Source organism: Plodia interpunctella, chromosome 12, assembly GCF_027563975.2.
Source record: "Plodia interpunctella isolate USDA-ARS_2022_Savannah chromosome 12, ilPloInte3.2, whole genome shotgun sequence".
In the NCBI taxonomy this organism is placed as follows: Eukaryota; Metazoa; Arthropoda; class Insecta; order Lepidoptera; family Pyralidae; genus Plodia; species Plodia interpunctella.
In genome coordinates, this window is record NC_071305.1 from 5,832,085 (window position 1) to 5,847,642 (window position 15,558).

At 32.9% G+C, this 15,558-nt stretch overlaps 2 protein-coding genes across 5 annotated transcripts; one reads left to right on the top strand and one right to left on the bottom strand.

Annotated features, from left to right (window-relative positions):
* Positions 1–2,918: 2,918 nt before the first annotated feature.
* Npc2a (Niemann-Pick type C-2a) lies at positions 2,919–11,028 on the top strand. Its single transcript, XM_053752742.2, has 4 exons — positions 2,919–3,078; positions 8,073–8,186; positions 8,465–8,583; positions 10,243–11,028. Exons 1-4 carry the CDS (start codon positions 3,012–3,014, stop codon positions 10,381–10,383), a joined length of 441 nt encoding a protein of 146 aa, XP_053608717.1. The 5' UTR covers positions 2,919–3,011; the 3' UTR covers positions 10,384–11,028.
* A 662-nt stretch (positions 11,029–11,690) lies between these two features.
* On the bottom strand, positions 11,691–14,089 carry LOC128674260 (uncharacterized). Of its 4 annotated transcripts, none has more exons than XM_053752737.1 (3): positions 13,952–14,089; positions 13,370–13,854; positions 11,691–12,865 (listed from the first exon to the last, which is right to left on the bottom strand). In XM_053752737.1, the coding sequence occupies exons 2-3, from the start codon at positions 13,843–13,845 to the stop codon at positions 12,040–12,042; spliced, it is 1,302 nt and encodes a 433-aa protein (XP_053608712.1). In that variant the 5' UTR covers positions 13,846–13,854; positions 13,952–14,089; the 3' UTR covers positions 11,691–12,039. The 4 variants fall into 4 exon arrangements, with proteins under 4 accessions (XP_053608712.1, XP_053608714.1, XP_053608713.1 ...); XM_053752739.2 differs by having other exon boundaries at positions 13,370–13,875; positions 13,952–14,009; XM_053752738.2 differs by having other exon boundaries at positions 13,370–13,878; positions 13,952–13,990.
* Positions 14,090–15,558: the final 1,469 nt, after the last annotated feature.

The following is a 15,558-nucleotide window of genomic DNA, read 5'->3' on the forward strand; positions in this document are numbered from 1 at the left end:
ATATGTGAAGTTTCACCTTGTTATTGTATCTCCAACTGATGAGTTGTAAAATAAGTTTAGCTATGTTAAGATTCAAGACATAGATATATGTGTATATTACCATCATAATCTAGTTTTAGAACAAGGCTTGGTGGAGTTCCTTCCATTACTCTCTTGCCATGGCTAATTGCTTCAATTGCATTCCAGTGTACAATACAAAATTTATCAATTTTTCTTTTAAAAATATGGGTGTATATTATCCGAAATTAAATGATATTAGGACTATTTATTTTCTATGTATTGGAACCAGACAGCAGTAGTTATTACTAATTTATTTTTTGCTATTTATATCCTGTAGGTACACACAATTCGTAATCGTAGCAAGAAAATATAAGACATATTTGTATGCAAAGAGCGGTTGTCACTCAAGAACATCCGCCTTCTGTCAGAATACACGATTGTACTCAAAGCGCAAGCAACGATTTGACCTTCTCTGCCTACAGACAATTATTTGTGCGCGTATCTGCCTCAGGTAACTTGCAAATTTTATCAGCAATCTCTTTAAGAAAAACACACTCTTTTATGCCCTGTCTAGATGCCATAAAATCCGAGACACACTGACAAAATCTTTAAAATGTATTCCAGCAAGAATTTCTAAAAAACACAATTTACAATTTTTTTCCTTAAAGACAATATTAAAGTATTTTTTCGTTTTAATCTTTAACTACTCAACACACTCGATTCATTAATTGCGAACATTCGCGAAACATTCACAATAATAGGAAAGCTCATTTTTTAAATGCGTGAATTTACAAAGGTTGCAGTTAGGGTAATAAGTTATAGCGCAAATAATTGAATTATATGTAATATTGCTTTTTCTGTTGCATTGGGTTTAAACCTGTAAAATATAATAAGTTTGGATAATAATAAATAAATAAATAAAAATAAAATCATTTATCTGATGTACTAAGTACTGCAAAATCTCGTACAACAAACATTGTGATTTATGATGTCAACTCCTAACCTATAGCTGGTTTACTGAGTTTGCTTGTGTTCTACAAGTAAACCTGTATACTCCTAAAGCCAAAAAAACATTTTAGATAGATGTGAAATTAAGTAGCTATTATGGATTTCAAAGTAGAGCGTTAAAGTATTATTTTTTTCCATGAGCATAGTTCATGGAAAAAAATAATACTTTTACTTTTACACTGCTAACAACTGAAAAAACGTATAACTTTAAATTATGTATGCGATACTCTATTATGTATTTGCTGTATGATTAAATATGTTACTCTATGTCATGAAAGACTGAGTTTGTTTACTACAAAATTACTAGTACGAGATACTGTACGTGTAGTTTTTTTAACTAGTACTTTTTCCATCGTATCATAAACTAGCTTTCGCCCGCGGCTGCGTCCGCGTGAATTTACCTCGGGAGTAGTGGTTTTTCCGGGATGAAATGAATATCTTATGTCCTTCTCCGTATTTCAAACTACACGTATGCAAAATTACAAGATTGGTTGAGTAAATAAAGCGTGAAGAGGTAACAAACAACCCTACTTTTGCCTTTATAATATTAGTTGGGATTGTCATAATGTGACAATTGGGCTCTACGATCTCTACGAACCCGGCGTAGCTACTACGCCGTAGCGTCTACGCCGTAGAAGCCTACGGCCTACGACCTTATATATACCATTAAATAAAATGTATTGAATACTATTCTGAGAGTTAATTAAATGTTATTATTTTTTGTTTGCTTTCTTTTTTATATTTGTAATTCTGTTATATATGTATAACATAGCATATTTTCAATATAGTTATGCTACTTATTTATTCTCTCTTATTTTGTATAATTTTTAATTAACATTACCATTAAGTATGATAAAAATGTTCATAAATAAATAAATTTTATTTTCTGAGATATTAAAAAGCATGTCATATAAACATACATAAATTGTGATATTATATTCTCATATTCCAAGTGAATTCTTTCTTGACAATTTAGATTATTCCTTAATTTATGGTTTCGCTCGCTTCTAGTAACAGTGTTTTTAGGGAATTAGTACGCTTTTATAATTTGTAAATATCATCTAGTATTGAAGTGAATAGTAAATAAATAGAAATCGGGTAGTTGAGGTGTTACATTTCGAACTTATATTAAGTCTCTATCTATCATCTGAGATTTGTCCTGGTTACTACGTACTTAGCCGTTGAGCGTCGGAGCCCAGGAACCGCTTTGTCGTCTCCAATTCGCATCAACTTATAAAAAGTATTTATTTGTAAAAGTTGAAGATATTGTCAACAAACTTTTGTTCAATTTAATCACATCAAATGGATCTTCCATTGATGATGAATTTCCGTGTCATTTCTTTATCAATCAGCAATAGCATCTTGTCACGTATCAATGTACAAATTCTCATGCGTGTACGTATGTGATTCACTCCATTTTCGTTAAACACACGGCTCTTCCGTTTGTAGCATTGTATGGAGCAAAGAATTTGTATTACTCCATTGTACAGAAGAGTCGTTCTGCACTTTATTCCTACTGGGAAGTTTCGGCCTATATTTCTCATTGGTTTTACGTACACAGTTTATATTATGTATTCATTGTAAAAATCGTATAGGTATTCCAGAATGTACTTTTGTAGTGTGTGGAATAAAACTAGCTTTGGAATAAAAATACCATCCGTACTTAATTTATATAATTTAAATTTAACCTACAGGTAGTCCTAGAAATATTATATCTGCGGCTCGAGTAATAGAGTAAATGTAAAGCAGATGTAATTCAAAGAGCTCTATCTCGCAAGAAACAACGACCAATAGTACCACCTTGCCGCGAAACTAATTTAATTAACTTAGTACGACAATCGTCACCTTCTGACTCCAATTTAGTGTTTGTCATGCGCCGACGCATTTTATAAACCAGTAAAGGTCGATCGCCACATAGTCCATTCAATCGGTCAGTTCATATAGAACGCGCGAGTCGTAATCACGTTCACGTTAGCGCGCGAATTTGAGTTCTTTTTTTCAACATGTTATTTTTAATAACCGTTACAGTGCTACTGGCCAGTGCGCAAGCAAAATTTTACACGGATTGTGGTATTTATGGTTTTATTATACTTTTTAAAAACAAAATTTTTGATTGTTATTGCGTTTCACTTCTAAGCATTATTGTGATCAATTGGAGTTCCGCTTACAACGTTTTCGTATGGATGAATGAACACTGTAACATGGACAATGCTAGTATATATTAGGACTAATAGAAACTCAACTGGAATCACCACCTAATATATGAAGTTTTTCTTTTTTATACTTTAATCTTTATTTAGGTATATACTCTAGAGCTAGTTGATCAACACAATGTACTTTAATTAGACACATAAGTTTTACTTAATATATAAAAAATAGGGTTTTTTATATAAGTATACTAACATAGTGACAAAAACCACAACAAAATGTGGAATACATTTTGTTGTGGTTTTAGTTCAATCTGTTATTTATATTGAAATAACTACATTATTGTCTATGCATCCGTGATTATATGTATCACGTTACATTCATACTAACGTATGATTGTACAGACACGGCATTTGTATCATATATACATATCGCATATCGTCATTCTTAGTTCCTAAGTCTCCTCTATAAGCACAAACTTCTTTGCTATATCGTGATTTCAAAAGTGTTCTTGGAAATGACTTCCAAGAAAGATGCAAGATCAATTCGACTGTTATTTTTTTGTACATTCACATACATTCGGTTGTTATGTGAATTCGCTTATTGTTCGGTATTGAATCTGTGGCTTGAAAATTTTATATAAGTAAATTGGTTCGTCTCAATTTACTTGGAATTTTACAAAACTCAAAGAAAAAGAAACACAAAAGTCGAAACAATTTTTCTTAGATAAAATGATTTCATTTTTATTTGAAAGCCTACATTGTCCCGCTGCTGGACAAATGTCAAACACCCAATCTATGCTTCTATTTATATCATTGCGTATAAACAGCAAACCTCATACTCTCTGGAAGGCTGTTACTTAATAAATAAAATGTTTTCTTAATATTTAATTAATGATTAATGTTACTATAAAGATAAAATGTTATAATCAAACGTTATAAAAACTTAGTACCTACTTATTAAATCACCTTCGGCCTTCTGAGGCACTTGCCATAAAGATTTTTTTGAAAATACTTACTTATGTTCTCTCTCTCATACGAAAAGATCTTCTATTGCGCCATAATTCGCCAGAAGACTGTACAGACTATGTATATGGAACGATATTAATCCATAGCTAAATATAGAACAATATTAGTTCGAAGTCCACGATAACTACTTACTTACAGACATTTTTATCACATTACATATTATTAATTTTTCTGAGTGCGCAACCGTTGTGCCCATTAATCATTAAATCAGTGATAAAGTAGCCCAAAAAGTAGACAATGATTGAGTGCGTTAAGTTCATATTATAAGTTCCGATGTACTTAAGTAAACACAAGTTACTTTCTTTTATGTTAACAGATATTTTTCTAATATCTGATAATAGAAATGAAATATATAAATATATTAGGACAAGTCACACATATTAAGCTAGCCCCAAAGTAAGTTCGAGACTTGTGTTTAGGATACTAACTCAACGATACTATATTTTAAAACAAATATAGACAAACATCCAAGATCCAATAAGAAAAAGATCATTTTCCACCATAACCCGAACGAACCCGAGATCGAACCCGGGACCTCTTGGTTCAGAGACAAACACTTTACCACTGCGCCACCGAGATCGTCAAAAATATAAATATATACTTGTTTACTAAAATTCGCATTTTATAGCGATAAAATCACTTCAATTAATGAAATTGTTATCTACCCTTAAGCTATTTTAAAATAAATACGTAGGTACTAAATAGTTTACTAGCCAGCTGTATTGAAGTCAAGAAATGATTGCGAACGTAGTATGTAATTAAACTTGTGGCATACCTGCATTAAAATCCTGTAATTTGGTGAACTATTCTACTCCACCGTGACCGTCATCGTCCTTGAGTTAACCCGTCAATGAGTTTTGCTGTTGAGTCGCAAAACAGGTAAAAAATCAATTCAAATTCTTTCCAGTTTCCAAAACTAAATAAAGAGAGAACAGTTTGCTCTCCCAGTTTATATTTATTTAAAGGGCTCTACTAATTCCATGTCTGAAATCCTAATTAATACAATAATTATATGTAATTACGAAAATAGGTACCTATTTCCTATAGTCGAGACGCATAAAGACACTTCAGACATCCATAATTTCCATCCCTATAGGACTTCGACTCAAAGCAACCAACTGAAAAGATAAACTTTTGTACTACCAATAGTTTCAAGACCCATAAAATAACAATGAAGAGTCAAATCTGAGAAGATTTATGCTGACACAAGAAAAAAAACTTCCTCACTTCTAACTTGGTGATTACCATGAAATTATATTATAATTTGTTTGAACGAAGGTCATAAGGATACCGGAAGGTGAATAAGATAAATTTAATGCTCGTCAAAATGTACGAAACGAATGTTATTTATCGAATCATTTAACATGTTATTATGTTGGGACAAATATACCTATTTACGTATATAGCAAATAGCATACGATTCACCTAATGCATGTTTAACGAGCTACGGGACAAATACAGGGAAGATTCATTTCCTCTCAATTTCGACGTCAGATACGTCAAAGTTATAACACCACTCTATTAGTGTCGGGCATAACATGAATTTTTATACCAATTCAATTTAATAAAATATTGTTAAATTGAGAGGAAATGAATCTTCCCTGTATTTATCCCGTAGCTCGTTAAACATGCATTGTTACGTGGCTCCCATACACAAGAATCTATTTTGTTAAATTTTTTTGCTTGAAAGGTGATTCAATCGAGAGTGTTCAAAATCATACCTAACTGAATCTCGGGCTTTGAAAATTAATTTTTTTACTTAAGCAGAAACACTAACCGAATGTCACAGACAACATTTAACAACATGTTAACAATGAGTAAAATAAGAATATAAGAAAATATTTTGTTCGTAACATACCACAAATATCTACCTATCTAAATATATACCTACATGTAGGCTTCGAAAGACCAGGCCCCATGGTCGAATATAGAAAGAAGTTTATTCATATAAAAGTAACGTACCAAAATATTTACAGTTAAACCGTACGCTGCTAGGGTTAGGGTCATTTGGGTCTCTACTACGTATATTTTTTAAATTTGAATTAAATAAAAATCATTATGATTGATCGTAGATATATAGTTACATTGACGTCTAATGCGGTCTTTAATATGTTTCAATATAGCGTCGATAACCTTAGTTTTTGCAACAACTCAGTAGATTAGTACCACGGAGCACGTGGTTAATAAGTACCTATTCATCTGATTACTTTTTCCATTTTTTTTTTCGTTAGTTACAAAACACTAGCTAGATTTATGCTACCACGTTACAAAATTCATCGACACGTGAATCCTATAATATGTCACCTAGATTTCCTACAATCGTCCTAACTAATATTATAATACGAAAGTATGTTTGTTTATCAACTCTTCACGTTCTATCTACTCAACCTTCAACAATCTTCTTGAAATTTTGCATACATGTAGTTTGAAGTATTGAGAAAGGCATAGGATACCTTTCATCCCGGAAAAATTGCTGTCCCCGTGGAAACGCGGGCGTAGCCGCGGGCAAAGGTTAGTATCATAATACTATCTAGATAATATCTAGCAAATAATAATATCACTTTATTAAGCAATAAATCATCAATTTATTTATTATTAGCACAGAAAACGCAGTAATAATTTCTGTGGTTTCTAGCTTCAAGGCAGCACCGACATGCAATCTGTTCTTGCAAAACGTACCTATGCCGATCTTCAAGTTAAATCCTTGAGTAATATACCTACCTCCGATACCTAATCGAGACCTAATTGCGACTTTTTATAATATAAGAAGAAAGTGTATTCGAAACACAATAAATAATTATTTATTTAGAGCAGAATCTTCATAGTAAATGTTAGTCATTAAAATGAACTGTTGGAGCTATAGTTACCTACTATTGGATCTATTCTTTGATTGATTATTAGGAATAGTTCTATTAGTCCCATAAAGACCCCCATAATGATTTTTCTTTGATATCTCCGTACAGGCATAGGCATAGCCCTTGTAAAATCAGATATTGTTTTCTGACAAAATATAATATGATTTTACTCGGGCGTAGTGAAATATTGCTGGTGTTCATAAGATTAGTCAGTGTAACATAAGTCGACATATACGCTCAGAATAAATTAATCGTGATAAATCGATAATACTTATTAATTATAAGTAAACCAAAATAGCATGTTACGTCACGATGTACGTAGCATGTAATTAAACGTGTTTCTATGAAGATACGGTGTTTTTAATTAGGGACGAATTTACGTATCCTACACAGTCGGTGGCTGTACCAAATTCTGATAATCAGTTTATGTAAGAAGTTATAAAATTATTTTGAATATTGTAAACTTATGTATTATCTTTAAATCAATTAGTAATTAAGAACTTGTACTAATTTATACAAATCGCATGACAAATCACCTGACCATAAGTTATCGTGAGCAAGAAACCGGGAAGACGCTCAGATGAGAGAGAAAGAGAGCGTGACAAACTCACATTCGATATTGTACAATATCGAATGTGAGTAGAAGGCCATGCTGGACTGTAACAAAATAATTTTCCAGTTATATTTACTTTTATCAGTCTCCAACCAGTCAATGCCCCTATTGTTTACGTTTTATAGTAGTTAGATGTGCTTATTTATATATAAAATGTATAAACAAAGAATGTATAAATGAAGTTTATATTATATGCTATGTATACAGGTAAGTAGGATGGACAGTTTTCCCGAAATTTTCATCCAACATGATGACGCCGCGCGACTTTGGGTTGGGTTTATAGCCAAGGGGGCGTCCATTAAACACGTGATTTTAGCATTTTTAACGGAGAATGCAACGGCAAACACTTCACCATCGTTAATTTCGGTTCGACCCTCAGCCATGGGGAATACGACTACAAGAAGCATCTCTTGTTTCTAGGTTCGAAGCTAGCTACAGTACAAGGCGTGGGTGTCAGCGGGTGCGCAGATGATGCTACGGAATGCATCCTCAAGCGAAACTCCAATGCCACCATATCGATTCAATTCACGCCAAGTAAGTGAGGACTGTAGATTATCGACAAGGATAATATGCGTGCCAATGGTTGTCAACCAAGGATGCCGAATACCTCGCGAAACGGGCGAAACAATTAGGAAAGCATACACTAGCTCAGCTGTACAGCTGAAGAAACCGTGATAATACTCGGATGAGAGGAAAGACAAACAGCCATGTCAATTTGCCTACACACGATGATGACACAAGACGTTAATAGGTTCTGTTCGACCTTTCGCAAATATGATATAGAATTTAAGCAATTTGGACGTGTTTTCCAGGTAAAGACGTGAAGAGCTTATCGACTGAGGTGCATGGAGTCATTATGAACTTGCCCGTGCCCTTCCCGCTGCCGCAGCCTGACGCTTGTAGGGACAATGGACTCGCTTGCCCTTTGAAGGTAGTAAACAACACTCTTCTAACTCGCAAAAAGAGAAGGGCTCATTTTAATTGAATTGGTAAAATTAATTTCTATATCTAACAGTCTGTTTAGTTCAAATATTAAACACAAACTAACACTTAAATCCTGACTGTAGTGGGACAGTGTATGATTGCTTATATAAGTTTTGTGAATACATTACTTCGCCACTGTTACAGAATTCAATGAAAGAAAGAAAAACTTATTCGGCTGTAACTGAACACAATTAAGTACTACATTTTACGCTTATACTAACCATAACCATGCAGGGTCATGCGGTGTCAGTATATAATTTATTGGATATTGCGTCTTGCAGTGACCGTTGCGCTATTCCTGTTTTGCCCTGGCAAATGAACATCATGAAACCCAACTAACTATACAATATTCTAACCGTGTGAATTTAAGCAAAAAACATGCAGATCATTTCCTTTGTTTCTTTGACATCCTGGAAATGAAATTTGGCAAATTCAATGTGAAATAGATACACTCGCAAAGGTATTGACTTGATCGAACTTCAGCTGAAAAAGTACGCTGAACTTAATTTGAGCACTCACTGACTCAGCAGCCGACCAGTCAAGTTACCCTGCAAGGATCTTTATGTCGCAGCAACATAGAGCTAGTGGCGAGTTCGCAACGAATTTAGTTAGGTTTATGTGCTGTAGTTAGGGTTCCGAAGTAAACAGCCGCACAATCCACAGAAAGAACCCTTATGAAATATATTGTCCCATGGCCTTCCATCTCAGATTAGTCAATAACTTCCAATAAGTTCCCCAGTTTAGCTCAAAAATTATTAGTGTTAGTGAGTTGCAAATTGACATAGGTATAGGAACACTGTACACCGTATAATAGGTACACATTAATCACATCGATAAAATTATCGACAAAACGTGTGAGATCATGAACATGTTATAGATCTATCAAAGGTCTATCATGAGTGAATTTGTTGTGAACTTTTGTGAACCTTCGTAACCCAAATATTGCGGGTCCGATACGTGACTGATTTTATTTTATTAAATTAACTAGATGTTGCCCGGGGCTTCGCTCCCGTAGGAATTTTGAGATAAAATATAGCCTATAGCAATCTTGAATAATGTACCTTTCTAATGCTGAAAGAATTTTTGAAATCGGTTGGGTAGTTTTGGTGATTACCCGCCTCAAACATACAAACTCACAAACACTTACCTCTTTATAATAATAGTATAGATATGTCTAAGGTCAAGCCGGGCTTTGATAACATTGTTATCATTGATACCTAGTATATAAGTACGGTAAGATATGTAAGTTGAACGACTCATTGTTTTCATTGAAGAATAATTAATTGGTGAAGATCACCAATGTTCAGCAAATAATTAAAGTAGGAAATTAAATTAAAATAATTAAAGTGAATCCTAGGGCTCAATGGCTAAGGTAGAACCAGGAAAAAGCTCACATGAAAGAGAAAAATTCGAAAGTCTCCTATCATGCTTTCACGGGTAAATCGCTGGATGGATTTTGATGACATTTGGATTAGATTGTACAGATAGTTAATGATCCGAAGTCAAACATAGGCTACCATGGAAGAGCTGCAGGCAACAGCTAGTGAAAATATAGTTCCCGCAGATGGTTTAATTAATTTACCTTCCTATATTTTCTGTGTTGCAGGCCGGTCAAGTAGCCCACTACCAGACATCTTTGCCAGTACTCAAGTCCTATCCCAAAGTGAAGGTTGACGTCAAATGGGAATTGAAGAACGAAGATGAAGAAGATCTTGTCTGTGTCATGATCCCAGCCAGGATCCACTAACTTTCACTACTTACTATTTGGACCAATCATGGTTTACATCTTCTTACTCGGTATATTAAAAAAAAAACAATTTTTATACTCTCTCAAAAGTACAATTTATGAAAAAGAACAAAAAAGAAGCCTTCGAATTATATATTTATTTTAATAATTCATTTTGTATTGAGCAATGCTCATCTATGATAAGAATACTTAGGACATTTTTCTTTACACTTACATTGCATAGAGGGCGCTAATACGCATTTTTTTATTTAAGTAAGTGTAATATATCACAACGTGCAATTAGATTAATACATACTTAGATGTAAATTGTTAAGTAATATAAATCCAGTACATTGTCCTATTGTTTAATTAGAAAATCAGGACTACAAATTACATAAACTGGAAAATGTTCTGAAATAACATCTTAGATAGTATTTTTCTTAAATGGAAAATTCTAAAAATATATTTTTATAGGTCAATAAAACTTAAGTTCGTTATGTATAAAAATAGCAAATTAACATTAGACCTTAGTATAACATTTCGCTGTGATTACAAGCTTTGGTCCTCTTGCCCTGATTGTTTTCATACCACTACCAATTTAACACCAAAGGCAAAGGTGATATTTTTTACAAAATAAAATATAAAATAAATATTTAAAACTAGAAACCTTTGTTTTAATTTAAATTCGAGAAAAAAGTATTGTACGGTCTTTCTTACATTTATTTATTTTGTGGGTATATTTTGGGTGGAATTGGAATACATTTTAGTCTTCATATTATTATGATTAGGTATGATAGTGAATTTGTAATGCGTCATCATAGTACATTCATACTAAGTACCATAATAGCTTGCCAAAATTTAGTTTTTCGGCACTATGGGATTATGTGTCAACAAATTCTCATGTTTTCTTCACACTATTTCACCCTGGTCATAGAATTTCTAGACTACATATCATATTCAGATCATTCAGTATTATTTAACGGGAATACAGAGTGTCATTGAGTAATGGTATTTATTATTAATTGGGAGGAAGTTAGTTCCAATGTGTAACATTGTTACACAACGGGAACTTTTCTATGTGTAGCAGTGTTACAAATCGCAGTGTGTCTCAATGGGAACCACGTGGGCACAAACCGCCCTTTATAAGCAACTTGATGGAAAAATGTGATACCTTTTTGAGTGTGTAAGATGAATGCTTTCATCTGCTTCTATGTAGTACAGGTTAACAAAAACGAGAACATTTTGGTATATAGCTCACAAACATGTGAATAACTAATGTGTATGCAAGTGGGAAGGATCAGTTTTTTTTTAATTTATAAACAAGTATGTAATAGAAGACAAAATTTATTATATTTGTACCTCTAATTTTGTTATGACAAGCAGTCTATTTTAGCAATGTATAAAAATAAACATTTTGAAGCCATATTTTTTACCTACAAACACTTGTATAATAAAATTCTCTTATATATAAAATTATCTTATACAATTTCAGTCATTTATAAAACCCCTTTGACTAGCGCAACGACGATATAGTCTGCAATGTTTAATTAAATGCAATATTTCAAATAAAGTTATTGTCAATTCAATCAAATAGAGATCTGAATGTATAACTGTGTTTATATTAGGTGCCTTTTTTTGAGCAATACAAAAATCTTGTTGGACACAAGTAATTTTGAATTAAGACTTTTTCTTAATGACCCCTTTACACTTACAACAGAGTTCTTGGTCATTTTTAATTTTCTTAAAATGCAAATTAAATTCTTGTTTCAAAATTTTTCTATACATTGACTCTTTTACTGGTACTGAATTCTCTTTACTACAATCCGTAAAATACATATTATACATTTGTTTTATAGTTAATGTTGTCTCTAGATATTGCTTCTTTTTGGAATACTGTTTAATAGGCTTGGAGTCCACTGTGTTAAAAGACATTATGTGTTGTCTCACTCGTTCCTTAGCTTCTGGAGGTAGGCTGTGGGTGCTGGCTTCTGATAAACCACGACCATCTGGTTTTGGTATGTTCATTTCAGATTTACCTAAATGCACATTATATACTGGCTTTTGTGATATTGCTAGAGTACCTAAATAAAAGTTTTTACACACTGTATACCTAACTGCTCTTACAAGAAAGAAATACTTGAATGAATACTTGCGTCTGTGATTTGTTTCACCCATTTTATGTTTCACATAATTTCTTTCAGTTGTGTTTAAGAGAAAATGTTTTTTTTCATTTGCGTTTAAAGAGTAAAATGCTTTGAAAATATGTTCACGGTCTGTGTCAGTGATTTTTTCATTGCATTTATATTTGCATGACTGTAAACAATCTTTCATGTTGCGCACCTTTCTCTCCGGGACATATTTACCTCTTCTACTAATGTACGCTTCACCTCTCTGGTGTTTCATTTTACGGATATTGCAAGCCCACCTTTCAGGGTTTCGTACCACACCTCGTGTGCGTTTTACAGGAGCTACATATGATTCATTTGAACTTTCAGTTTTGCATCTGAAATAGAATTTAATGACCAGTTGTATATTATGACTACAGAACTATTTTTATCACAAAAAATTGTAAGTACAAAATAATTGCATTATACAAAGTTTATTGGACATAGAAATATTACACAGTATAAATGTATCTGTAAAAAAGACATTATCTTTTCCTTTTCTATACAAGAACTGAGCAATCTAAATAAAGATAAAGACCAATTGCATCAACTATACTGTAACTGAATGCTATAGTTTGGATTTGAGCATATTTGTTACAAAATCACACAAATTCTAAGGACAGATTTGGATACAATTTGTTACACATCCTGGAATAGCATATATCCTATATGCTATTCCAGGATATGTAACTTTTTATATCTATGAGAGAGTGCAGCTATTTGTTAACAATTATTCACTTTTTGATAGAATGGCAGCAGATGCATCTATAACAGACATAGTTAAAAACATAAGACACAGAAAACATAGTGTGGACTTCACCAACAAATTAATTAAAACTTACTCAAGCTGCTGGTTCACAACAACTTCGGGATCACTTTCTGCAACACTTTCTTCTTTCTGATACGGATCATATTCATAATACTGCTGCTGTACTCCATTCACTAGCACATGCTGCTTGAAGACAGGCATCTGAGGCAGGATGACGTGTGAAGTAATCTGCACTGTGGACCCCATGTCATTGTGACGCAGATGCATTGGAGCTTGCAAAGGCGGATTTAATTCCTGTAGGTGTGCTTGCTGGCATGACAGAACAATCTGATCTTGTGTCAACATCTGATTCTGAATTTCTAAATGTGAAGAAACCGGTATGTGAAGGGGCTTTGGAGCTATACTTTGTTGGTAAGCTACTTTGCCTTGTGATTGCAAAGTTTGATGTGATATATGTATTATGTGAGGGCTCTGAATCTTCGAGTTTGCTGGTGGGTAAACTTGCACGATTTGAGGAATTGCCGACGGCGTTGGAGATATTTGATCCATCGTTGTACTCTGAAAAAGATAAAATATTAGCTACTTAAAATGCAATGCAAAATTATTGTTATTATAGATTTAAGTTAAAAATAAAAAATCAAATACATAAACTAACTTTTTAGAAATAAACAATTTTTGTTATGTTTTTGTGAATAGTGTGAATACATGAGAATGACAGCTGACTGACAATGACATTTGCATTTAGTGATATAGCGAGAGAAAGTTCCTTGATAGATTTTTTGTTTTTAGGACAATCTGCAGGCCTACCTATGAAACTGGCAACTCAGTTTTAGGAACCTAAAATGAATCGCATACCATGGATTTAATAAGTACTTCGTACCTACTAATTCCCTGTCACATACCTACTAAAAATTAACTCGATGGTACGAATATGTGATGCAAATCAGTTTAGGTCGCAAAGTTAATCTCGTTATAAGGTATGATGGTAAGCCCCCCGTTTGATAATTTTGATTTATGTAGAAACAACTGTGGAAAAAATGGTGAGATGTAGAATATTTAAAGTAGATAAGTAGATATCCATAATTTCCGCTATTGAGAACATTTCCGAAATCGTTTCCGTTATTTCTGTGTAATCTCGCAACTTTAGGGTTAGTTTTTCATTCGTTCGATGGTGTTACTAGTTCTTATTTTAAAAATTACTAAATTCAACTGAAAAATTAGACTATTATGAATAATCTCAATGCATGAAACGATAGAATAGTAATACGATAGATATTACGCAAAGCTCAGCGTAGGTGGCACTTTTCATTATATATAGAAAGTACTCTGTGGTGGCACTACTGGTACAACTAATATACACAAACATTGCTAATGGAGGCAAAAAGCGCCAATTTTCATTATTGTTGCAGATTATGACCAAAAATAACTTCTACACAATCGTGGTGCGAGTTTAAAAGAAAAAGGAAGGATATAGTGAATTATCCTGAAAATAATAACACTATTTTAGGTTATGTTCTGCAGTATGTGGTCATAAACTGAAATAAACTTGATTTTGACTGTAGATCTTACCTGTATGTAGTCCATATTTTAATAAGTCGATGATTAATAAAGTACTCTAAAATAAACGTTTTAATCGACATAGCAAAAAGCGACAAAGCTTTTGTTTATCTAACATACAGTGGCGGGATAAACGTGCAGTAATACTCCCTATTATTTTCCGAAAGTCAAGGTTATTTATAAAAACCTTTACTAAATGACTCATTTTACAAAGAAGCTATGCATTTGCCATTCAACTGTATTTATGCTGTGCTGCATATGTTATGACAAGAGTTCTCAAACTTTGCTAGCCTTATGAAAAGACTTGGAAATCGCTGTTATTCATATTTCTCTAAGCTGTTATTGAGCATATTGAAAAAATACTTACAGAAAAAGAAAGAGAAAGAAAAAGTACCCTTATAGCGAAAAGATTTCAGGAATACTTTCATAAGTTTAAGTCATTTTGCATTGGCATTATTTAAAACTAGGTACCTATGCCAAAAGGGTTTTATAAAAAAATGTTTTGCTGTTACTTACCACTAATTATATCTTCAAATTATCTGCTTTTGTTTTTTTTTAATGTAAGCTTATATTCGTACCAATAAATGTACTTATAATCTACTCTACTATACACTCTACCTCTAACCTTTTATATGTAGGAACTTATTTCCTGCATCTTATGTCACATACTTATGTACTATAAATACTTATATTACTTCTATGAGC

Bases quoted from the DNA above. Each gene is read 5' to 3' on its own strand.
- Npc2a (XM_053752742.2), top strand. From the start codon at position 3,012: ATGTTATTTTTAATAACCGTTACAGTGCTACTGGCCAGTGCGCAAGCA. The intron at 3,079-8,072 runs GTATTTATGGTT...TCTTGTTTCTAG, and splicing joins AAAATTTTACACGGATTGTG to GTTCGAAGCTAGCTACAGTA. The intron at 8,187-8,464 runs GTAAGTGAGGAC...CGTGTTTTCCAG, and splicing joins ATCGATTCAATTCACGCCAA to GTAAAGACGTGAAGAGCTTA.
- LOC128674260 (XM_053752737.1), bottom strand. From the start codon at position 13,845: ATGGATCAAATATCTCCAACGCCGTCGGCAATTCCTCAAATCGTGCAA. The intron at 12,866-13,369 runs GTAAGTTTTAAT...ATTCTATTTCAG, and splicing joins GTTGTGAACCAGCAGCTTGA to ATGCAAAACTGAAAGTTCAA.